Genomic DNA, 25,512 nt, shown 5'->3' on the forward strand with positions numbered 1-25,512 from the left:
TTCCCGCGAGTTCATAGGACAAGGTGGTGGCGCCAGTTCCTAGGACGAGGTGACTTAGGTTAGTGGTGGCAGTCCAACTACCATACCTTACGCCATTTTTGGATAACGGTACTCACGTCATCAGCTGACGCCACATGACATCACGTACTTGCGTCACGGTCGCCATATTGGATAACGGTACTTACAAGGTAACCTCCCCATCGCACCTCCCTCAGATTTAGTTATAAGTTGGCACAGTGGACAGGCCTTGAAAAACTGAACACAGATCAATCGAGAAAACAGGAAGAAGTTATGTGGAACTATGGAAAAAATAAGTAAAATATACAAACTGAGTAGTCCATGTGACAGATAAGCAACATAAAGCATACTGTCAATTCAGGAGCGCCGTGGTCCCGTGGTTAGCGTGAACAACTGCGGAACGAGAGGTCCTTGGTTCAAGTCTTCCCACGGGTGAAAATTTTACTTTATTTATTTTCGCAAAGCTATGATCTTTCAGTTCGTTCAATGACGTCTCTGTTCGCTGTAATAAGTTTAGTGTCTGTATTTTGCGAGCGCACCGCAAAACCGTGCGATTAGTAGACGAAAGTGCGTTCCTCTCCAATGGGAACCGAAAACATTTGATCACAAGGTCATAGGTCAACCGATTCCTCCACAGGAAAACACGTCTGATATATTCTATACGACACTGGTGACGGCATGTGCGTCACATGACAGGAATATGTTGTCTACCCACCTAACTTGTACACTTGGCGAATGAGTAAAAAGATTCTTCTACCTTGCCCGATTTAGGTTTTCTTGTGGATGTGATAATAACTCCCAAAAAAGTGATGAAAACATAAGAGTTTGTCACATAAACTGCAACAAATGAATGCAACAGTTTCACAGTCACACAGTTTTCCCTGTGCTCTGCCAAAACATATGTTTTTAACGTTTTCCAATTTTTTCCGTGTGTAGACCGTCAAATCCCGCATATGTCCAAGCAAATCTGAAAATGTCCTGGAATTTTGGAGAGCGAAGTTGATTGTGTGAGTGCCTGAACTTTGATAATTGACACACGTCAATTGCTAGAAAATAAAAAAGTTAAAACTTTTACTCGATGGAATACTTGAGCCGAGGTCCTCTCGTACCGCAGTTGCTTACGCTAACCAAGAGACCACGGCGCTCCTCAGATCACATTGTCCTTGATGTAGCTTATGTTACACATCGACTACTCAATTTGTATATTTTGCTTATTTTTTTCACAGTTCGACAAAACTTCTTCCTGTTTTCTCGATTGATCTGTGTTCAGTTTTTCAAGGCCTATCCACTGTGCCAACTTATAACTAAATCTGAGGGGGGTGCGATGGGGAGGTTCCCTTGTTAGGGGCGACGCCGGCCTTCCGCCATCTTGGATAACGGTACTTCGGGGCCACGTCCTTGTTACACCACTAGTGAAGACAACTCCCTTTTCCCTGCTCTGTGACCATATTCTTACCTTCCCAGGCAGCCGACTTGCGTAGTTGACTGTCTTTTAGCTTAGTGGCCGGCCCAGTGTAGGGGCCCCCAGACCTACAATGCCCATGTGTCTCCCACTGATAGGCCAACGGCCGTCAATCAGAGGTATATGAACAGGAAAGTGTTTTAGTTTGTTCCACACTATATCCCAAACTACTTCAACATCACCGTAATACTCACTCTGTGAAACTACAAACGGCAGTCGAGTGTCGAAGCTTACAGAATGTAGGTGTAAGCCTCTGGGACATGAGATTAATGTCAAGATTCTAAGAAGATGGTTCAAACGGACCTGAGCACTGTGGGACTTAACTTCTGAGGTCATCAGTCCCCTAGAACTTAGAACTAATTAAACCTAACTAACCCAAGGACATCACACACATCCATGCCCGAGGCAGGATTCAACCTGCGACCGTAGCGGTCTTCTAAGAAGAGACCAACATGATACTTACTGTTTGCTAGGCTACGAGAAAGACCTTGGAAAGCTGGTCCCAGCGAACGGAACAAGGCGAGGTAGCAAACTTTGTCTATCACACTGAAAGCGGGTGAAGTTCAAGTCTTATAGTGGGACACATGATAAGGGGTGAATGTAACCAGATTTTATTCTGCCTAACCTTAATTTTCATGCTACTCAATAGAGATCAAGCGAATGACAGTATGGCATTTCATTCGACACAAAGTGGCAAATCCAGAGACCTTTTGAAATACTCTGTCCGGCAATTATTAACGGAGATATAGAGCAAATTAAGACTCATAATTTTTCAGAGGCTACTGAAAACAGATTTAGTGACAAGGTCAGATAGTTACAAAGACATAGGATATCTCAGATGAAAGATAATGTTTACAACAATGAGTAACTGAAATTCCATGTCAGCAGTGTTTGTCCCTCTCAAGCTATAGCGGTAATTAGTAAATACGCAATGTGGCCTGATAGCTGAGCATGTTGAAGTGCCGCTTCTGGAAAAGGGAGATGCGCTGGTCCCAGACCGAATCCACTCAGTAGATTAACGACGAATGTTGATGTGCCGGCCTGCCTGGATATAGGTTCTGTGCGGTTTCGCACGTTCCAGTAGGTGAATACTTGGGTGGTACCCAGTTAGTCGCTCAGTTACACGTTTGGCAAACCTTGAGAAAATTTTAGTTCGCTTTCACATGACTAACACGACACGCAGACAAGTTGGGGTACACATATTGAACTAGTAGTTACAAATCCGTAAATATCGGTGCCGACCCTGCACCGAAGCAGGACGGAGGCAAAATAAGAGGCAGAAGAAGAAAATATGCAACTGTGACCGTAATTCTTATTATACAGGACGCTTACGTACGACTGAGGCAATTAATCCGGGGCTGTGTAGGAAGTAATACTCCCGTAAGCAGGCTGTACCGCTACTTTATCTTCGCATATTGTTCAGCCGGCAGTGAGAGAACTAGTCAATGTGCGTTGGGCAGGCTGATCCTGAAACACTCTTATAGGTGTAACAGACATTAGACTCCTGAGAATCCTCTTCAATTAGAGCCTCTGCATGATGCCAGAACAAACTGGTGATAGGTATGGAGATGTTTTTGATAATAGAATTCGTGCTATCATTGAAAACACCTGGGTATCATTCTCATAGTTTCTCTGGCAGTGTGTGATTTTGCGTTGTACTGCATGAAATCCGTAGGTCTTTTAATAGCCGTTACTTGTCTGCAAAACGGTTGCACAGTATTGTTCATAAAGCTAATAGAAGCTATGACCTGCTGGGAAAAGATCAGTTCCGTAATTCGCGTAGTAGTGACTGCACACTATATTCTTGCTCTCACATCACGCAGAGACCCTTCACGTAAATAATGAAGATTTTCGGAAATTCAACGCGATTCTTCTCTGTGTTTGTGTACTACGACAAAGTGAGGCATGGTCCGTCAAACAGAAAGAGCATTTCAGCCTTAACCTCCGCAAAACTCTCAAACTACAGTCTCGGTAGCGCTACTGACGTCGAGCAACAGTACGTGTAATGGTCAATCTGGGCACTACACTGTGCGCAGCCCTGTGGTCAAATGCTACTGACGCGTCATTCTCAATTGCTGATTGGAGCTACGATTTTCTCGGACTTCTCACCAAGGCTCCTCCTAACCCATCTGGTTTCCCCGTTGGCTAAACAGATATTCCAACTATCACGCATGGAGCGTCGGGCCGGACCTTGATGCGCCGGCAACAGCCAGCCTGAGGTCTAGAACGATGCACACAGCTCTTGCGTCGTACGCGGAACACACCTGTACTACATTTAACGTAGCTATGACAGCAGCATGCCCTAAGCTCACAATTTTGCCTACTACCAACTTCTATAGTAATTAGTGCTAACATATACAGGGTGGGGCAAATAAAAGAGGCCCAGACGAATGGATACAATTTGATATGAATTTGTGTGTGTAACCACACCTCGTGCATGCCCTCCCATGTGTTCCATTACACACATTGGAACACATTTACACAATCACCACACCTGACAGAATTGTTAACAGAGGTCAGCCTTGTGGCGGCCCTAGCTGGCCATCCAGGTCACCCGATCTTTCAGTGTCCGATTACCTCGTGTGGGGAGGGACAACAGCCCCCACAGTCTTCAAGAATTGCAGCAGATCATTTCGGATAAGACCGCAGTAATTCCAGCTGTCCAGTTTCGACCCGCCTTCAGCAACTCGCTGACAGGGCCCAAAAGTGCTAAGAGACGAGTGGTGGTCACTTTTAACATCTACTACGGTCAGGTTAGTATCGTATTTTCTTTCCTCTGCTGTATTTCTTTGTAACTTCGAACTCTGTTCTCCGGGCCACTTTTATTTGCCCCGCCCTGCATTTATTCAATAAATCCAAGTTGACTAAAACGGTAATAATGAAAATTAAGCGCTATTCAGTATTGGTGCACCATCATAAAGGACGAATGAAAATGCTGTCAAAAGTCAGTCTCAAACACAGGGAATAAGCGTAGATGCAACAATCACGATCGCCGTTCTAGGCAAGGTAGTAGTGGAGGTGGTTTGCCGCTGTCTTCCTCCAGGGTGTGGAGGGTGTATCTGCGTCGTATGGATGGCTGTGATGAGTGCTTGTATAGTGTAGTGTTTGGTTTGTTTTGTTATGGATGAAAGAGAGGCTGTCGCCACAAAGCCTACTTCTCTCGAGGAGGATCAACGGGGCTGCCGAGCTTGAAGTCCCCACCCGACAGACGGTCACCATCAACTGCACCGTTTGCCCTCACTTCAGGAGGCGCTGTGGAAAGGTTTGGAATGTAATCCAGGGTATTGGCGTCAAGAATGGTGATCATGAACTTTACGCCACCATCTCTGCTTCCTTTGTCAGCCAAATACTACTAGTGAGAATTTCACCCACAACCAGGATTTGAACCAGCTTACCTCCGAATGGAGCGCCACCGCACGGGCATGCGTTAGCGACGTCGGCTACGCAGGTGGGTATACTGATGTGCGTATCTTTGTATATTTCCTTTGTGTAAAATATGTCAGGAGCAATTGTCATTCAGGTTCTTTGTTGTTAATCAGCGCTTCAAGAACCGCGTGAAGCGTCGTAATAACGCGTTGAGATGCTCACCTTTTGGCATATACAGGTGATTTTTTCCACCGTGTACAAACTCTATGGATCGATTGATGAGAGGATATGGAATAAAAAGATATAATGGACTTATGTCCGGAAATGCGTGATTTCCGTGCTGGAAACCATTTATTCAATCATACTTTATTACACAGTCTCCGGTCTAATACGCGCTGTACCATGCAGCCACAGTTACAATATGCATGGTTTCCTCCTAGAGGCTGATACTGTTCCTCATACTTCATGCCCTAGCACCCTCTCCTGCCATAGTAATTGGTAATGGTGTGTCCAATTCACTTCCCTTGCTGGTTCACCTTTTGGTGCATGTGACACAGCGTTGTACACAATGGTTCCGTATTCAAATCTAGAGCTTCCCGACATGGTGCTTACTTACTGAAAGGTAAAGGTCAACGGGCAGCAGACAGCAATGTTGTATCGGGAGACCTGTTCCTGCCGACAACAATCACAGCAGTATGTCTGCAACAGTGTTTTGTCTGCGACGGGGTCGTTTCAGGAAACATGAAATTATGAAGGGTGTACCCGAAATGTTCGGACACCAGGCTTGCAGGAAAACGTGATTAGCACTATGGAAGGCGACCTCTGTGTCAGTACCAGGCAGTTGGTCCGCCAGTACAGGTAAGCCAGATGACCGTTTGGAACATTCTCCATGACAATTGTTAGTACCCTTATCACTTACAGCGTGTGCAGGGATTACTAAAGACAGATTTTCCGCGTTGGGAGCAGTTACGTCACTGGTTTCTTCACAGATTAGGCCACCTTTACACGGAGTCTTCAATCTTCATAACAGTCATTTGTGGGATAGTATGCAGAGCCCCCATGGTATGGTGACAGCGAATCATCAGCATCGGTACAGCCGGAATGTGTGGGCCGGGATAACTGGTGACCTTATTCTGGGACCAGTCTCCCTTCCACTGGAAGAAGTGTCATGGATGATTCGAAGGGTGACGTGGCTTCTACATGATGGTGCTCCAGCCACTTCGCCGTTAACGTCCGGACGCGTCTCAGTCGTGTCTTCCCTGATCGATGGTTCCAACGAGGGGTCCATTTGCATGGCCTGCTCGTTCACCGAGTCTCAACCCGTGCGATTTCTGGTTATGGGTCACCTCAGAAGTATCGTGTATGCAGAGACAATGCCAGATGTGGAGACAATGGAGCAGCGTATTCCTGGTGCCTATGACACTGTTTGGATGCAGCCTGGCTGATGTGAACGCCTGAGACAGAACGTCACGTACACGCATGTGTTGAGGCACATGGAAACCATTTTCAGCACATGCACTGTGGCTGCATAGCACAGTGCGTATTAGACCGCAGTCTCCGTAACAATGTATGATTGAATAAATGGTCTCTTGCATGGAAACCATGGATTTCCGGACATAGGTGCATTAGACCTATTTCGTTCCGAATCCTCTCATCGATCAATCCCTAAAGTTTGTATACAGTGGAAAAAACCACTTCGTTAACTATGTGTCAGTTATGTTTAATGGGCCATTTTTAACCTTAGCTAAGGTGATTCGATGACAGTGAGTTGTGTGAATACTGGGAACGTTCATGATATTACACTCCTGGAAATTGAAATAAGAACACCGTGAATTCATTGTCCCAGGAAGGGGAAACTTTATTGACACATTCCTGGGGTCAGATACATCACATGATCACACTGACAGACCCACAGGCACATAGACACAGGCAACAGAGCATGCACAATGTCGGCACTAGTACAGTGTATATCCACCTTTCGCAGCAATGCAGGCTGCTATTCTCCCATGGAGACGATCGTAGAGATGCTGGATGTAGTCCTGTGGAACGGCTTGCCATGCCATTTCCACCTGGCGCCTCAGTTGGACCAGCGTTCGTGCTGGACGTGCAGACCGCGTGAGATGACGCTTCATCCAGTCCCAAACATGCTCAATGGGGGACAGATCCGGAGATCTTGCTGGCCAGGGTAGTTGACTTACACCTTCTAGAGCACGTTGGGTGGCACGGGATACATGCGGACGTGCATTGTCCTGTTGGAACAGCAATTTCCCTTGCCGGTCTAGGAATGGTAGAACGATGGGTTCGATGACGGTTTGGATGTACCGTGCACTATTCAGTGTCCCCTCGACGATCACCAGTGGTGTACGGCCAGTGTAGGAGATCGCTCCCCACACCATGATGCCGGGTGTTGGCCCTGTGTGCCTCGGTCGTATGCAGTCCTGATTGTGGCGCTCACCTGCACGGCGCCAAACACGCATACGACCATCATTGGCACCAAGGCAGAAGCGACTCTCATCGCTGAAGACGACACGTCTCCATTCGTCCCTCCATTCACGCCTGTCGCGACACCACTGGAGGCGGGCTGCACGATGTTGGGGCGTGAGCGGAAGACGGCCTAACGGTGTGCGGGACCGTAGCCCAGCTTCATGGAGACGGTTGCGAATGGTCCTTGCCGATACCCCAGGATCAACAGTGTCCCTAATCTGCTGGGAAGTGGCGGTGCGGTCCCCTACGGCACTGCGTAGGATCCTACGGTCTTGGCGTGCATCCGTGCGTCGCTGCGGTCCGGTCCCAGGTCGACGGGCACGTGCACCTTCCGCCGACCACTGGCGACAACATCGATGTACTGTGGAGACATCACGCCCCACGTGTTGAGCAATTCGGCGGTATGTCCACCCGGCCTCCCGCATGCCCACTATACGCCCTCACTCAAAGTCCGTCAACTGCACATACGGTTCACGTCCACGCTGTCGCGGCATGCTACCAGTGTTAAAGACTGTGATGGAGCTCCGTATGCCACGGCAAACTGGCTGACACTGACGGCGGCGGTGCACAAATGCTGCGCAGCTAGCGCCATTCGACGGCCAACACCGCGGTTCCTGGTGTGTCCGCTGTGCCGGGCGTGTGATCATTGCTCGTACAGCCCTCTCGCAGTGTCCGGAGCAAGTATGGTGGGTCTGACACACCGGTATCAATGTGTTCTTTTTTCCATTTCCAGGAGTGTATTTTGAAGACATGCTGATTGGATGTGTGTTTAGCGTCGACGCTCATATGCCTTGGGACTCTGTTTCTGAACGGTGTGCTCACAGTGACCTATCGCTGGATTTAGAAAATTCGCAATTGTTCGGTGTTAGACTTGATGTTATCTCGGACTCGGCTTTCGAGAAGGCACGCTGCTTCGCGGGTCTTAGGCGAAATCGCAAATGACATTCTGAGTTAGCGAAAGACTATTTCTGACTTGTACGGCTGGGCTATGTGGCGACGTAACTGCACTTACAGTTATTTGAAAACAAGTGGTCGAGTTTATCAAACGACCTCATGTCTCCCGTGGCTCATGCAGTTTTACTGTCTGTACCAGTGAACGTTCGCTTACATGAAAATTAAAGGTGGAGGGAGAAAGGAAAGGAAAGGGATACCGATGGAAGCTGCATCAGGGCATTACTTGGAATCGGCGGCGATGAGTGAATTGTGTACCAGACTTCGATTCGACCGCGGAATCCCGGTGCTTCAGTCACTGCACCGTCCGGAGGAAAGTGTTTATGGCAACAGGGCGGACTATGTCGGCACGCCTCACGGCCGACCCACGTTCCCACTGAGCGCCACGTGTCCAAAAGAACAGACACCGCGCATTCGTGTAATTGAACGTTCTCTCTTCCATTGGACATTAATTCAAACAAAACTGCAGTATTAATTGAAGAAGTTACATTATTTGTGCAAGCTTCAGCGTGTGGCAGTACATGTGAAGTAATTCAACTGAACTTGTTCATTCAAATCCTTAACAATGCTACATTAGAAATATTTGGGTTAAACGACTTAACGTCATTTATTCCACTTCGTTATGAGGGAAAATAATCTATTTTGTTATTCGTACAAAATGTATCTTGCTGCCATAGTAATCATATTTTAATTATTTCCTATAACACGAAGTCTATCAAACTTAGGGCTGTTACCTCCTATTACAAAATGATTTCATTAACTTTTTCCAAATTTCCTCTTTCATTGCTGTTCCAACTATGTGCTGGAATTTTTTGATAATAGAATAGCCTGAGAATTGTACTGAGTAACGAAACCTGTAGGCAGTAGGCAAAATATAACAAATGCGACTGTAGACCTTATTTTAACCCTGTCATTCCTACAGGTGGGGCTCCAGAGTCTCATAACGTCTGTTATGCAGAGTGCAACAAGATCCGGTGCTTCCTTTGTCGGGGAATGTATTGAAGATTATGGGGTGTTTTAGGAGGGTAGTCTGAGAAGTTCACATTCAGAAAATTAGTGAAAATAAGAATTTACGTTTTCAGAAACTTTTTATTTTCAGTACAATCTTCTGTAGCTACAGAAAGCAATCTCAGTGGTGGTTAGTGTTAATGTTGTAAGAGCGTTTGGACACAAGACCATTATCACACAATATATAAGAAAGCGACGACTCAACTCCGAAATAATACCAAATGGTACCAGTTACGTGCTGAGCAGAGGTCTACTGTAGACCTCTACCCCTCAAGAGTAAACCTCTGTTCAGCAAGTGACCAGTACCATTTGGTATTACATTAAATGTATGCGCAATTGCGAAAATACATACAACCATCAGCTGTAGGACGGAACGCCGACAGTGAAAATTTGTGCCAGTCGGGACTCGAAGCCGGATTTCCCGCTTATGGCAAGTGGGCGCTTTACCATTTGGCTATCTACTCACGACTCATGGCCAGACCCATATGTCGTCAACCATGAGTCTACAATCTGTATACGTACATCCCTTATGTATGTATGTACGAGGGCTATTCAGAAAGTAGGGAACGATTCCGTATGACGCCGCTAGGCACGCGCCGATCGCGTATTTTGGTATGTGCGTTTTCGGCAGCTCCGTCGGCATCCATCCGTGACAGCAGGAACATCTCTATGCGTCAGGTTTTTTCGATATTCGAATTGGAAATGTGCGCTGCAATCGAAAATCCTGCCAATTGTGAGGTGCGGTCTGCGATTCGTTTTTTTGTTGGGAAAAAACCTAAAACCTATAGAAATTTATCGTTAACTGTGCGAAGTGTACGGAAGCAACGTAATGAGTGAATGTTTCATCTGTAAATGGTGCAATCGGTTTAAAAATGGCCGAGACAACGTTCATGATGAAGAGAATAGCGGACGCTCGAGCATTGTGACACGATCTTGTCGCTAAAGTTCAAATGGTTCAAATGGCTCTGAGCACTATGGGACTTAACATCTGAGGTCATCAGTCCCCTAGAACTTAGAACTACTTAAACCTAACTAACCTAAGGACATCACACACACCCATGCCCGAGGCAGGATTCAAACCTGCGACCGTAGCGGTCGCGCGGTTCCAGACTGAAGCGCCTAGAACCGCTCGGCCACACCGGCCGGCTTGTCGCTAAAGTCCATGAAATGATTCGTGAAAACCTTCGCTTAGCCGGCCGCTGGTGGCCGAGCGGTTCTGGGCGCTTCAGTCTGGAACCGCGCGACCGCTACGGTCGCAGATTCGAATCCTGCCTCGGGCATGGATGTGTGTGATGTCCTTAGGTTAGGTTTAAGTAGTTCTAAGTTCTAGGGGACTGATGACCTGAGATGTTAAGTCCCATAGTGCTCAGAGCCATTTGAACCATTTGAACCTTCGCTTCACAATAACGGAGCTTTCGCTTTATTTTCCACAATTTTCTTGTACTTTGTTGTTTGAAACTGCCACTCAAAAGCTAGGCTACCACAAATTTTGTGCACGCTGGGTGCCCAAAATGATTACACAGCACCATGAAGAACAGCGAAAGGGGGCAACGTTGACGTTTCTGGGGGCCTACCACGAACATGGTGATTCATTACTGGAGGGGTAACCGGTGACGAGACTTGGCTGAAAGTCGCCAATTGCGAGACAGAATTACAGTCCATGGAGTGGGGGTACACAACGTCCCCCCAAAACCAATAAAATGTTTGTAAACCTTGTCAGCAAGGAAGTTGATGGCGACAGTGTTTTGGGATAGGCAAGTCGTGCTTCTTATTGACTTTCTCGAACGTGGAGCAACCATAAATTCTGCCCTGTACTGTCAAACTTTGCACAGCCTTAGAAGAGCAAAACAAACGCCGAGGAAAGCTGACGTCCAAAATATTGTTTCTGCACGACAGTGCCTGAACTTACACGGCAAACCGCACAAAAGAAATCCTGAATTCATTCAAATGGGAAATTTTTACCCATCCACCCTACAGCCTCGATCTTGCACCAAGCGACTTCCTCTTGTTTCCCAAGATGAAGAACTGGCTTGCAACGCAGCGCTTTGATGACGACGAGGAACTCCAGGCGGGCGTGGCTTATTGGCTGAAGATTTTTTTACGACGAACTTATTTCAAACCTTGTACACCACTATGATAAGTGTCCCATTGTGTTTGGTAACTATGTCGAAAAGTGGTGTCAGTGGCTCTTTCAGATGTATCTAATAAAATATATTTATTGTACTTGGTTTTTTTTTTTAATGCCGACATGTCCCCTACTTTCTGAACAGCCCTCGTATGATATAGCCGTACAGGCGAGACATTTTACTTGAAAGTCACTTGCCCGGTGTCAGCGGATAAATACAACACCGGGCAAGTGACTTTCAAGTAAAATGTTTCGCCTGTACGAGAATATACATAACGGATGTACGATTATGTTCCCACACCCCATAGCGCAGATCCCTCAATATTCGCATTTTCAAGACACTTTCGCAAACAGGTTGAATGATTCTGCAAAGCAGATTTCTTTTTTCGAATTTTTGGCATCCAGATCCGTTAGAAAAAATGTGTGTGAAATCTTATGGGACTTAACTGCTAAGGTCATCAGTTCCTAAGCTTACCCACCACTTAACCTAAATTATCCTAAAGACAAACACACACATCCGTGCCCGAGGGAGGACTCGAACATCCGTCGGGACCAGCCGCACAGTCCATGACTGCAGCGCCTTAGACCGCTCGGCTAATCCCACGCGCTAGATCCGTTAGAAAATTCTAATTATACTACCCTGTTATTTTTTCACCTTTTTGAAAACAGTCAATTAGAAGAATTTCTCTCGCACCCCAAAACACGGATATCATGGCCGTTCCCTATGATGACATCATCTTCGTGTTCTTTTGACCTGAAGTCATCTGTTTGGATTTCTGTTTTGATTACGGTGTGTGGTGATGAATCCATATTACCCCCATTACCACACAAAGATGTTGAAAATCACTTTTGGTCTTAGGAAAACCCGTCAAACAGTGTTCGGATATTCTCGTGTAAATTCGTTTCTGATCCGCTGTGAGGAAGCACGGCACCCGTTTTGCAAAAAGCTCGTGTGCAGTTCTTCATGCAAAATGTAGCCGACATGTTCTTTTGAAATCCCTTGACAGTTCCGCACACCTTGCTATGACGTTTTTCTTAGCTTGTATCGCGTAATTTTTCGATGATTTCGGACGCGATTACAGTTTTCGGACTGTTGCCTGTCACTACCGGATTGAATCAGTTGCAATTTTGCATGGTGCCTGCTGAAAGTTGTATCGAACTCTGAGGAAAAATCTGCGCAGCTAGTCTGCGATCTGTGAGCTAGGCACGGAACTTTTCAGACCATTCTCGTACAACACGTACTGCCATCAGCTGTTTGTTACACATACTGTACATTCAGTAGAGTGGCGTGATGTACCGAGTATTCTTTTAATCATTCTACTTGTGTATTACCATTCGACAACTAACGTTATCGGAAACTCTGCAGCACAGATTGTTGTGCTGTGATAAGTCGGATGAGAAATTTGTACTTACTTCGATGCGCTGGACGGACACTCCCGCTTCCTTAACATGGGCTATAGCGAATGGGAACATGATGGCCAGTGACAAGCTGAGCACGCTGAAGTATTGAGCCATTGAGAATATCTGAAATGTAATAAGACGGCCATTGAAGACGGAGAAGTGCAAACGTGCAGAAAATATGTGAAGAATGCAGAGTATAGTCACCTGGTCGGGGCCGGCGATTTCTCCAGCCAGAAAGTAAGCCAGCAGGGTCACCAGCAGGGAGGAGCGCTCTATAAAGACGGCCGACGCGTGCAGGAAGCTCTTAAGGTAAGCTGTGTGCAGCAGCTTGTGGATTTCGGACCTGGAATTAACAGCAATTAATTTATAGTGACTCAGAGACAGACACCATTCTGGAATACCTGTTTTTACACTGCTCGATCTACGTTTTGACTATTATCTACCAGAATTCCTTATCTTGAGTGTGACTTACTTCCTGGCCATGGCCACGAGCTTGGCGAAGGGCTTCTCCCAGGCGTACATCTTGACCACCTGTATGCCCTGCACCAGCTCGTTCATCATCCTCATCCTCTCGTCAGTGCGGACGGCCACTCGCTTACGGAATCGCGCTGACAGTCTCCCCATGTACACTGTGAACAGAGAATGGTAATATTTTAACACGCCGTGAGCTGACTATATCAGCATTAAAGTTTATTCTGAGATAGTTCTTTCGGTACTAACGAATATTTATAATCGGTCTTCGTAATAACAGCAGCGAATCATAAACATGTAGTTTTCGGTCTCGGCACATGACAATTTCACATAGACGCCACATTATTCATGGCAAATAATGGCAATATCTGAAGGTACACCGAAGTCCACATTGTAAACGTCAACAGAAAACCACTTAATACCACTTAAGTGAAAAAAAGTAAGCGAAACGAGACGTAGGTGGAAGGAAAGCAAAAAATAGGGACTACACATTACCAAGATATTAATAAATTATGGGGGACTTTGACAGTACAAGTAAAAGTTGTCTCAGACAGAAAGCAGAGTTTAAATCAAATGATAAGGCGTTAGCTTAGTGTTGAAATTGATAAAATGTTTTAGTTATCTGGTTTACGAGTTATTTTGTGCCTTATTGGGAAGTTTCCAAAGCACAACATTTCGGCGTAAACCAAGGGATATCAATAAAGTAGTGTAACCAGTATAGCGTATATGAAAGTCTGTTATAGTCTGGTTTTAAGTACGAAAATTTTTCTGCGCTGGCAGTAAGCGATTATTAAACATCCCTCTTTAGCTGATGATTACCAGTATTTGCATAGAAGGGGTGGGGAAAAACATAGAAAGAACTCAAACGCATGCTTGAACATAAATGTAGATTATATATGACGGTAGTATCTATTCCCGAAAGAACAGTTACCGTTGATGACCACGCAGCTTTGCTAGAATGAAATGATAATTGAGGGGACACCCTAGCTGCAAAGAGGTGTTGATATACTTGATTTGGGACATGTTGAAAATGTGTGCTGCGACCGGGACTCGAACCTGGGATCTCCTGCTTACATGGCAGACGCTCTATCCATTTGAGCCACCGAGGGCACAGAGGATAGTGCGCCTGCAGGGACTTATCCGTTACACGCTTCCCGTGAGACCCACATTCCCAACATGTCCACACCACTACATTCGTAGTGCACCTAATCGATGTTTGACCATCATACTCATTACTCGTGGCAGATTAATCTATCGAGTCCCGTACGAGTTCGGGCATAGCGTGTGCGTTCGCACAAGAAGGTCAACGGCCAGGAAGCCATATTTTAACTATGTGTGACGGTAGTATCTACCCCGAAAGAACAGTTACCGTTGATGACCATGCAGCTTTGCTAGAATGAAATGATAATTAAATGGACACCCTAGCTGCAAAGAGGCGTTGATATACTTCATTGGGGACATGTTGAAAATGTGTGCCCCGACCGGGACTCGAAGGAGATCCCAGATTCGAGTCCCGGTCGCGGCACACATTTTCAACATGTCCCCAATGCAGTATATCAGCGCCTATTTGCAGCTGGGGCGTCCATTTAATTATCATTTCATAAATGTAGATGCCGCTAAGTGTGCAGGTTGCGCTGCAGCACCTCACTACGAACGGCGCCTGTGCATCGTCCTCAGTACCATGCATGTCTCAGTCGTGGTCAGAACAGTGTTCTGGCAGTTTTGAGTGCACTATGTTGCAGCTCAGAGCATTCGAACGACTGAAAGTTGTTGGTGCTCATATGGTGGGTATTTCCATAACTAAGGGAGCCACGGTGTTTTCGTGTGTCTAGAGACACCGTATCGAAGATCTATAGCAAAAGCGGAAAAACATCATACGCTGAGTCACTACGTGGACGGAAGTGTGTATTAAATGATCGTGATGGATGTTCGTTGAAGAGGATTGTGGCAAAAAGTAAGAGGACGGCAGCTGCAAAAGACACTGCAGAACTGTATGTCGCACTTGCTTACCTTGTCAGCACCAGAACAACACAAATCGAGGAGCTCCATAAAGTGGGAATTTATGGTGAGCTGGAACTACAAAATCACTCATAAGTGACGCAAATGTCCAAAATAGCAAGAATATGACTTCGAAGCCATAATACCTGTACAATGGAGCATTGAGTTAATATCATTTCGTCTAATGTGTCTTGTCTCACTATGTTTCCAACTTCTGGCCGAGTTTACATCCGCAGAGAAACCATGACAGGGGTTCGGCAACCATATCGCGTTATTCCGTGGGTCTGTCGGACTACTTCCTAGGATTATATGACCATTTTGTCTTATCAGGTCCATCCCATGGTACAATGTTTGCTTGCCAATGGTGATGCTGAGTCCAAGACGACAGGTTCCCTGTTCACACAGTTCGCGTCGGCCATGTCTCGTTTTGCGATCAGGGGGATGAATTGTCGCATCTCCCTGTCCTCCACAATCGCCCATCTCAATTTCATTGAATCTGACGGTCTACTTTGAGGAGGAGGATGCGTGATCGCTATTCTACAATCGTTACCTGAGCTTCCACTGTTTTGCAGGAAGAGTGGTACAAAATACCCTTGAAAACGGTACAGTATTTATCCATTCCGAGACCACAAATTGTTATGAAGTGTACTACGCTCCTGGATACGCAGCCGCTGACACTAGGCAGGTACAAGGCAATGAATATTCCGTATACAGGGAAAGATGAGGCAGCGGCCAGCCAGACGGGTGGGGCCGCTCCTGCGTTCAGTGTGGTCGTCGGCGCGCCTCTTACAGCACACGAGTATTTTCTCGAGTCGACTGTGGCAGCATCACTCCCGCAATTTCATTGGTCTTCTTTTAAAACAGGCGACAGATGTTCGAGTCCTTCAGACTCGCTTGTCTCTCTTCTGCTGTCTTAAAAGTATGATGTCCGTCTTGATACTCCGATGTTAACTGCTAATTATTATCGTAATTTTCGGCAGACTACGAGCGTATTTTCATCTCCTATTCCTGTTCTGTATCCATGCTTATCTGTCTGATAGCAGATCATGTTTCAGCCATACTTTCTCACTGTAAAGCATAGATTCGGCGATGTGATGACTACGCGCCACCCGCATACGATCACATGACAAATTACTTCACGTACACTGACGGAAAAAAATCGCAACGCCAAGAAGGTTGATAGGCGTGTTTCTACATCTCAGAGATAATGTCTATTCGAATTTCATACCAGTCGCATAAGAAAGGCGCTAGTAGCGCCATTATGAGGATGCGAATCAAGTTTGCTTTAAATACACGCGGTAACGGTTGTGAGCGTTACTTATCTTCGAGATAGGATGTGATGAGTTGATGTTAGTCAAGAATGCCTTTAAGGCGACAAAAACACTATTATCAACACCTCACTCAGTTTGAACAAGATCGTGTCACAGGGCTATGAGAACTTGGATATTCCTTCTGCGATATTGCAAAAATCCTATTCAGAAATGTAACCACTGCACATGACTGCTGGCAACGATGGTCACGGGAATGTATGGTCGGAAGGAGATCGGGCTCCGGACGGTCATGTGTCACCACTGGGAGGCAAGACCATCGTGTTCCTCGTAGGGCAGCAATTTGAGCAGCAATTGGCACCACAGTGCACCGTTAAAAATCGGTTACTTCAAGGACAGCCCTGTAGCGTGCATTCCACTCAACAGAAACCCCCACCTGTCGCGACTTCAGTAGTGTCAAGTGAGAACTCATTGGAGTGCAGGGTGGTTCAGATGGCTCTGAGCACTATGGGACTTAACTTCTCAGGTCATCAGTCGCCTAGAACTTAGAACTACTTAAACCTAACTAACCTAAGGACATCACACACATCCATGCCCGAGACAGGATTCGAACCTGCGACCATACCGGTCGCGCGGTTCCAGACTGTAGCGCCTAGAACCGTTCGGCCACTCAGGCCGGCGGAGTGCAGGGTGGAGCTCTGTTGTGTTTCCTGATGAAAAATAATTCTGCCCCGGTACTAGTGATGGCCAGAGTGGTTAGACGGCCGTCAGTTGAGAGCCTGCAACCAACCTGTCTGCGGGCTAGATACACTCGACCCGCACCTAAAGTTATGGTCTGGTGTGTGATTTCGTCTGTCAGCAGGAGCACTCTCGTGCATCCTGACTCAAAATCTGTACGTCAGTCTGGTGCTAAAACCTGTCGTGCTCACACTGATCAACAATAGTCCAGAGGGTGTTTTGAAACAGGATAACACGCGCCCACATACCGCTGTTGTAATCCAACATGCTCTATAGAGTCTCGACATATCTGACTTCAATCCAGCACATATGGTACATCATCTGACAGCAATTCCAACGTCACCCAAAAACAGCGTTAACCGTCTCTGTATCGACCGGCCAACTGCAACAAGAATGGAATTTCATCCCACGAAATGACATCCGGCACCTGTACAACACAATGCATGCACGTTTCGTTTAATGGTTTCAACATTCTGGCGCTTACATCGGTTATTAATGTACCAGAATTTCACATTTCCAATTGCTTATCTCTTCCTTACATTAAACTGTGACCTTACAATGTTCACTCCTTAAATATGTTACATAGACAATTGTATTCTCGAAATTTCATTACTCTACATTACTAACTTTTTGGCGTTGCGATTTTCTTCCGTCAGCATAACTTAGAGCCTGTAGTCTGATTTCATTTGTATTCAAAGCCAGATTTTTTCGTGCCGTGCGGTGTAATAGACACCGAAGCGCCAAAGAAACTGGTATATGCATGCGTATTCAAATACTGAGATATGTAAACAGGCAAAATACGGCTCTGCAACGACTATATAAGACAGGAAGTGTCTGGCGCAGTCGTTAGATCGGTTACTGCTGCCTCAACGCCAGGTTATCTAGGTTTCAGGGAATCTGAACGTGGTGTTATAGTCGGAGGAAGAGCGAAGGGACACGGCATCTCCGAGGTAGCGATTAAGTGTGGATTTTCCTGTACGACCATTTCACGAATGTACCGTGAATATCAGGAATCTGGTAAAACATCTGATCTCCGACATCACCGCGGCCGGAAGAAGATCCTGCATGAACGGGACCAACGACGACTGAAGAGAATCGTTCAACGTGACATAATTGCAACCCTTCTGTAAATTGCTGCAGATTTCAGTATTGAGCCATCAACAAGTGTCAGCGCGCGAACCATTCAGTGAAACATCATCGATATGGGATTTCGAAGCCGAAGGCCCACTCGTAAACCCGTGATGACTGCACGACACAAAGCTTTACGCCTCGCCTGGGCCTCTCAACATCGACGTTAGTACATTCGAAACTTCCTGGCAGATTAAAACTGTGTGCCGGACCGAGACTCGAACTCGGAACCTTTGCCTTTCGCTGGCAAATGCTCTACCATCTAAGCTACCCAAGCACGACTCACACCCCGTCCTCGCAGCTTTACTTCTGCCAGTACCTCGCCTCCTACCTTCCAAACTTTACAGAAGCTCTCCTGCGAACCTTGTAGAACTAGCACTCCTGAAAGAAAGGATATTGCGGAGACATGGCTTAGCCACAGCCTTGGGGATGTTTCCAGAATGAGATTTTCACTCTGTAGCGGAGTGTGCGCTGATATGAAACTTCCTGGCAGATTAAAACTGTGTACCAGACCGAGACTCGAACTCGAGTCTCGGTCCGGCACACAGCTTTAATCTGCCAGGAAGTTTCATATCAGCGCACACACCGTTGCAGAGTGAAAATCTCATTCTGGATTAGTACATTCGTCTGTTGATGGCTGTAAACATGTTGCCAGGTCGGTCGAGTCTCGTTTCAAATTGTATCGAGCGGATGGACGTGTACGGGTATTGAGACAACCTCACGAATTCCATGAACCCTGCATGTCAGCAGGGGACTGCTCAAGTCGGTGGGAGCTCTGTAATGGTGTGGGGCGTATACAATTGGAGTGACATGGGGCCCCTGATACGTCTAGATACGATTGTGCCAGGTGGCACACGTGTAAGCACCATGTCTGATGACCTGCATCCATTCGTGTCCATTGTGAATTCCGACAAACTTGGGCAATTCCAGCAGGACAATGCGACATCCCACACGCCCAGAATTTCTGCAGAGTGGCTCTAGGAACACTCTTCTAAATTTAAACACTTCCACTGACCACCAAAGTCTCCAGACATGAATATTATTGAGTATATCTGGGATGCCTTGCAACGTGCTGTTTAGAAGAGATCTCAACCCCCTCTTACTCTTAGCGATTTATGGTCAGCCCTGAAGGATTCATGGTGTCCCTCCTGCAGTACTTTAGACATTAATCGAGTCCACTCCACGTCGTGTTGTGGCACTTTTGCGTGCTCGCGACGGCCCTAAAGACGATATTAGGCATGTGTACCAGTTTCTTTGGCTCTTCAGTATATTTCCTCACATTGTCTTGCAATTTCACTCGGTCGCACATCACCCAAGTTATTGCTATTCAACCGCGAATTCTGCGTGTCTCCTCAACACAACGAAAAAGGAACGGTAATACGCGCACATTCAGCTACGGTGGAAATTTTTTCAACTATATCTTATAATAAAGGTATTCCAAGTCACTTCCTCTTCCGTCCCGCTGCAACTCTTCTAAGAAATCACACCAGTGAACAAACAACAGTTTATCTTGACAACATAATTTAACTGATTTACGGGATCACCCCATCTGTTACCGCACCACGGACGGGCGTGCCGTCGCTGTATAATCCTGCACGGCCAAGAGACATTGTGTCAATCCTCTCGAGCACTATTTACGTAGCGCCGTTGAGATCCTACATGGCACTGAGTATGGTCATCTTGAAGCTATCGAGTGCTGATTCGCACGTCAATCGTGGAAACGGAAACAACGTGAGCAGCAATATTGAGGAACGATAAAACGCAGTCTCGATAAACCACGATCAGGCCACTTCGAATCCCGACAGATGCTGGCAGATCTTTTTCCTTCGAACACGAGGCATAAACGATCTTCTCATGAATAACCGGCATTCAGATTGTGATTTCGGAGTGAGAATCGTGCTGAGTAATCTTTCACTACGTACAGAATGTACGTGGCGTTACTCCCATTCATTTGGTGCGATTGCGTTAAAATCTAACAGTTTACATATCTGAGAATATAGTACACTTCATACCAATTTGACATTATCTTCCTGAATGCCGTCTTCATGGTGCTCCGATTGTAATGCTCTGCAATATATTAATATTAGTAGTACCGTATCCCAACAGAGTCCCTGTCAGTTACTGTCTAGGTGCTACAGGTAAATTATTATCATTTCATATCATAATTTACCGAATTTACCGGAGAATCTCTGACCAGAAAAGCGATTCCTATGACAGGAAGCAGCCATAAGCTACACGCGTTTACAAGAGACTGGATATTTGATCTACTTGGCTCTTCTTCTTTTTATTTCTTCGGCGTTATTCTCCCCTGTGGCAGGGTCAGTTAAAGATGGCCCGACACTAATCCACACTCGTCAGTTACTTTTTTCGCTGCAGCATCCCATTAATGTGCCGGTCAGTCACCCAAAGGGAGGATAGTTGTGCACGATATATATCTGAGAATGGAACTTCTTTGTATGTATTTGAAATATTTATGTATCTCAGGAACGGAGAACTAACAGAAACTTGAATAGACGCCTGTGGGAAACTACATAAAAACCACTCTCATGTTCTGGCGGCGTACTGAATCGACGATCGTTAACCTAGTTCGTGAATTTGATGCTGCTATGGTGTTAAGCTGCACATGTACGTAATTAATCAATGGAGTTACCCGTGAATATCGGTCCCAGTTATAATGCTACAACACATTACTAGTTCGAATATCATAGCCCATGGAAATCAGTATGTATTCCGAAATGAAGCAGCTTGCAAAACTCAGCTTGCGCTCCACAAATACGATACTCTACGAAGCAATTAAGCGTTAATAACGTGAGTTACATGGTTTTTTTTATTTTTGGAACCTTTCACCCTTCGGTACTGCACAGAAAAGAAAGATAAGATGTTCCTATGGGACTGGCATGCGACTAGATTTGCAGTTTAGCACAAAGAACATGAAAGTCTTCCCGAACAGAGAATCAGAAGAAAATTTGGGTATGCCTCTGCCAAGTGTGATAAGGCAATACTTAAGTTGTATTCATTGCAATCTTAGATTTTCGTAGATCACTTGTTCAATTTTGCACGGTTATTGACGAAGAGCCTCAGTCGGTACATTATTATTAATTTTAAAATTTGTTTCAGGAGAGCAAATACAAATTATTTAACTGACAATTAATTATCGATAGCTGTGAATTGTTTGTGAGCTATTGATAATGGGTCGTCGATTGACACCAGTATAGGCATTACACAATTTATGTGAGCACTGACTGAAATAAACTTCGTAGTTCTCGTACATCTACACGGATACTCTGCAATCCACACTGAAGTGCCTTGCAAATGGTTCATCAAACAAACTTCACAGTAATTCTCTATTATTCCTCCCCCGAACAGCGCGCGGGAAAAACGAACGCCTGGTCTCTCCCTGCGAGCTCTGATTTCCCTTTTACTCTGCAATCCACACTGAAGTGCCTTGCAAAGGGTTCCTCAAACAAACTTCACAGTAATTCTCTATTATTCCTTCCCCGAACAGCGCGCGGAAAAAACGAACGCCTGGTCTCTCCCTGCGAGCTCTGATTTCCCTTTTCATTATGATGATCATTGCTTCCTATCTAGGTCGGCGTCAACAAAATGTTTTCGCATTCGGAGAAGACAGTTGGTGACTGAAATTTCTTGAGATTATCCTTCGGCAACGAGAAATGTCTTTGTTTTAATGATGTCCACCCCAAACCCTGTATCATGTCTGTGGTACTCTCACCACTATTTCTCAGCAGTACGAAACGTGTTGCCCGTCTTTGAACTTTCTTCGTGTACACCGTTAACCTTATCTGGTAACGACCCCAGACCGTACAACAGTACTCCAAAAGAGGACTGGCAAGCATAGCCTGGGCAGTCTCTTTAATACACTGAAGAGCCAAACAAACTGATATAGGCATGCGTATTCAAATACAGATATATGTAAACAGGCAGAATACGGCGCTGCGGTCGGCAACACCTGTATAAGACAGCAAGTGTCTGGCACAGTTGTTAGATCGGTTACTGCTGCTACAATTGCAGGTTATCAAGATTTAAGTAAGTTTGAACTCACGAACGATGGGACACAACATCTCCGAGATAGCGATGAAGTGGGGATTTTCCTATACGACCATTTCACGAGTGTACCGTTAATATTGGGAATCCGGTAAAACATCAAATCCCACCGTGAATATCAGGAATCGGGTAAAACATCAAATCTCCGACATCGCTGCGGCCGGAAGACCGGAACCAACGATGACCGAAGAGGATCGTTCAATGTGAATGAAGTGCAAACCTCCCGCAAATTGCTACAGATTTCAATGCTGGGCCATCAACAAGTGTCAGCGCGCGAACCATTCAAGGAAACATCAACGATATTGGCTTACGAAGCCGAACGCCCACTCGTGTACCCGCGATGACGGCAAGACACAAAGCCTTACGCTTCGCCTGGACACGTCAACACAGACATTCGACTGTTGACAACTGGAAACTTGTTGCCGGGTCGGACGAGTCTCGTTTCAAATTGTATCGAGTGGATGGATGTGTACAGGTATGGAGACAACCTCATGAATCCATGGACCCTGTCTGATCATCTGTATCCTTTCTTGACCATTATGCATTCCGACAGACTTGGGCATTCCAACAGGAAAATGTAACACCCCATACGTCAAGAATTGCTATATAGTTGCTCCAGGAACATTCTTCTGAGTTTAAACACTACTGCTGGTCACCAAACTACCCAGATATGAACATCATTGAGCATATCTGGGATGCCTTGCACCGCGCTGTTCAGAAGAGATCTCCACTCCTCGTACTCTTATGGATTTATGGACAGCCCTGCAGGATCCATGGTATCAGTCTCCTCCAGCAATACTTCAGACATTAGTCGAGTGCATGTCACGTCGTATTGTAGCACTTCTGCGTGCTCGCGGGTACTGGGCAGGTGTACCAGCTTCTTCGGCTCTCCACTGTGCGAGGTAGCATCCCAAAGATGTTCGGTCCCACGTGCGGATCCTCTTCGTCGAAATGTCTTGCTCAGACTAGTCTAGGGGTTGAATCGCACGTGTCGCATTACACGCCCTTTGGTTAAATTGTCTGGCTGATGCCAAGTTTGCGAAATACAAAGTTAATATATAATAACATAAGAATATCGGGAACTAAATTAATGACCCATAAATGATGTAGGCCACACAGTTGCGATTTGGTTAGAGTAATGTTTATTCAGAAAGCAAACTAATAGCGAATGTGGTCGTACTCGAGTGCATATCCATCTGATACAGTTCGATCATTCACAATCTCATCGCGAAATACAAGTCCAATACTCCACCTCGTTATCTTCGCGATAAGTTAGAGATCACGCCAGGCGTGCGGCTGCTCACCGTTCAGAGACTAAGTTCCGCGATACCACACAACGAGGAAGTTTCTAAGTCGTTTCACTTCCTAGCTACCTGAAGACCGACCGTCCGCTTTCGCTTCTCGACCAGCACTCTACCCTTTGGTGTCTAGACCAGAACTGTCCTTCTGCCCGTCCCCCGCCGCGTTCCAGGCGTGCCGAGCATCGTCGCTCAACTGACTAGGACAGTTCCCTTTCCTGAAGCCGTCCATCTGATTGGCTACATTATTTTACATTTTAACATGTTTAAACAATCAAAGCTTGACCACTTTCACGTTCTAAGTAAAGTAACAATAACATACATTACATAATAAACGGTAAATTCATTTAAATAAAACCAGTACAATTTCTTTCTTAACTTTGAATGTCACAGCCAATAGCCTTGCACCAATGTGCTTTCTGATAAATAAATAAAGACCAAAAGTAACTATTATGCACTAAACTTTACAAGAAATATTCTATTACCTAATGATTAAATAAGGTGTCGTGATGTCATCGTTCAATGTGTTTTGTGTGAAGGAAATGATAATACGATGCTTAACTAAAAACATTGATACTTTAAATTTACTATATCTTTTAAACAAATAAAGTTACAGAGTTGATCTTTACAACATTTGTCATTTTAATGATGCACTTCGATATAAAATATCGATCGTTAAGATCGACCAAAGCGTTCAGATTTTAGCATTGTTAATTGTTAATTTCACTTCAACAGTAAATCCTAAACTATTGTAGATATGACCAATATTCATGTTTTATTGGGATCACCATGAAAATTCAGGAAGGATGGTAGATTAAAATTACTGTGGCTTCATTCGCTGAATTACTACAGAATTAAATAATTTTCATAAATGTTCCCCTTTATGGCCGATACTAGGTCCGCGATATTTAAAACTGCTACGTCTTCCTGGCCACAAACGCCTTCTACGGGGTTTCCCTATGACGTAGGTTTTTGTCCGTCTCACTCACACATTACAGCACGCCTGTGAATTGCCCCATCTCGTGGCGAATCTGCGCTCTTTGTGGTAGACGGTCCTGGATGACTGTGTTCATCTTCCAATTCCTGAAGGTTGACTCTCTCAGCCATATATTTAAATGGGAAATAAATGCTCGTTAAGTCACAAGTGTAGATATGTTTCATCTTCTAAGTGTTCTGCCAATAAAACGCAGTCTTTGGTTCGCTTTCGCTGCAACACTTTCTGTGTCATCTTTACCATTTAAGTTGTTCGTAATTGTAAAATGCAGGTATATAGTTGAATTTACGCATTTATATTTCATTGTTTCTTCGTGTAACTGAATTTTGACAGATTTGTTTTAGCACTCATCTGGTTGACCTGACACTTTCCATTATTTACAGTCATTTGCCAATTTCCGTAGCATACAGATATCTTTTCTAAATCTTTTGAAATTTGTTTTAATCTTCCGATCACTAGGCGGTAAACGACAGCTTCATCTGCTGCTCAGATTGTCTCCTAAATCATTTATATAGATAAGGAACAGAAGAGGGCGTTTAATACCAGAATTCCAGAAATAACTTCCCTTTTAGTCGATGTCTTTCCGTCAGTTACTATGAACTGTGATCTCTCTGACAGGAAATCATGAATCCAGTCGCATAATTGAGACGATATTCCATAAGCACGCAATTTGATTACAAGCCGTTTGTGAGGGAAGGTGTCGAAAGCTTTCTGGAAATTTAGAAATACGGAATCAATTA

General features: G+C 45.3%; 1 protein-coding gene across 1 annotated transcript in view; it reads right to left on the bottom strand.

The window, feature by feature from the left end:
* The window catches only part of LOC126456357 (ATP-binding cassette sub-family C member 4-like), a 246,976-nt gene that overhangs the window by 199,779 nt on the left and 21,685 nt on the right, over window positions 1-25,512 (bottom strand). The window contains exons 3-5 of the mRNA XM_050092111.1: window positions 13,288-13,444; window positions 13,020-13,158; window positions 12,828-12,938 (exon numbers count right to left, since the gene is read on the bottom strand). Coding sequence (XP_049948068.1) covers window positions 12,828-12,938; window positions 13,020-13,158; window positions 13,288-13,444 — 407 coding nt within the window. The remainder of the gene's footprint in view (window positions 1-12,827; window positions 12,939-13,019; window positions 13,159-13,287; window positions 13,445-25,512) is intronic.

This window comes from Schistocerca serialis, chromosome 2, assembly GCF_023864345.2.
Source record: "Schistocerca serialis cubense isolate TAMUIC-IGC-003099 chromosome 2, iqSchSeri2.2, whole genome shotgun sequence".
NCBI lineage: Eukaryota > Metazoa > Arthropoda > Insecta > Orthoptera > Acrididae > Schistocerca > Schistocerca serialis.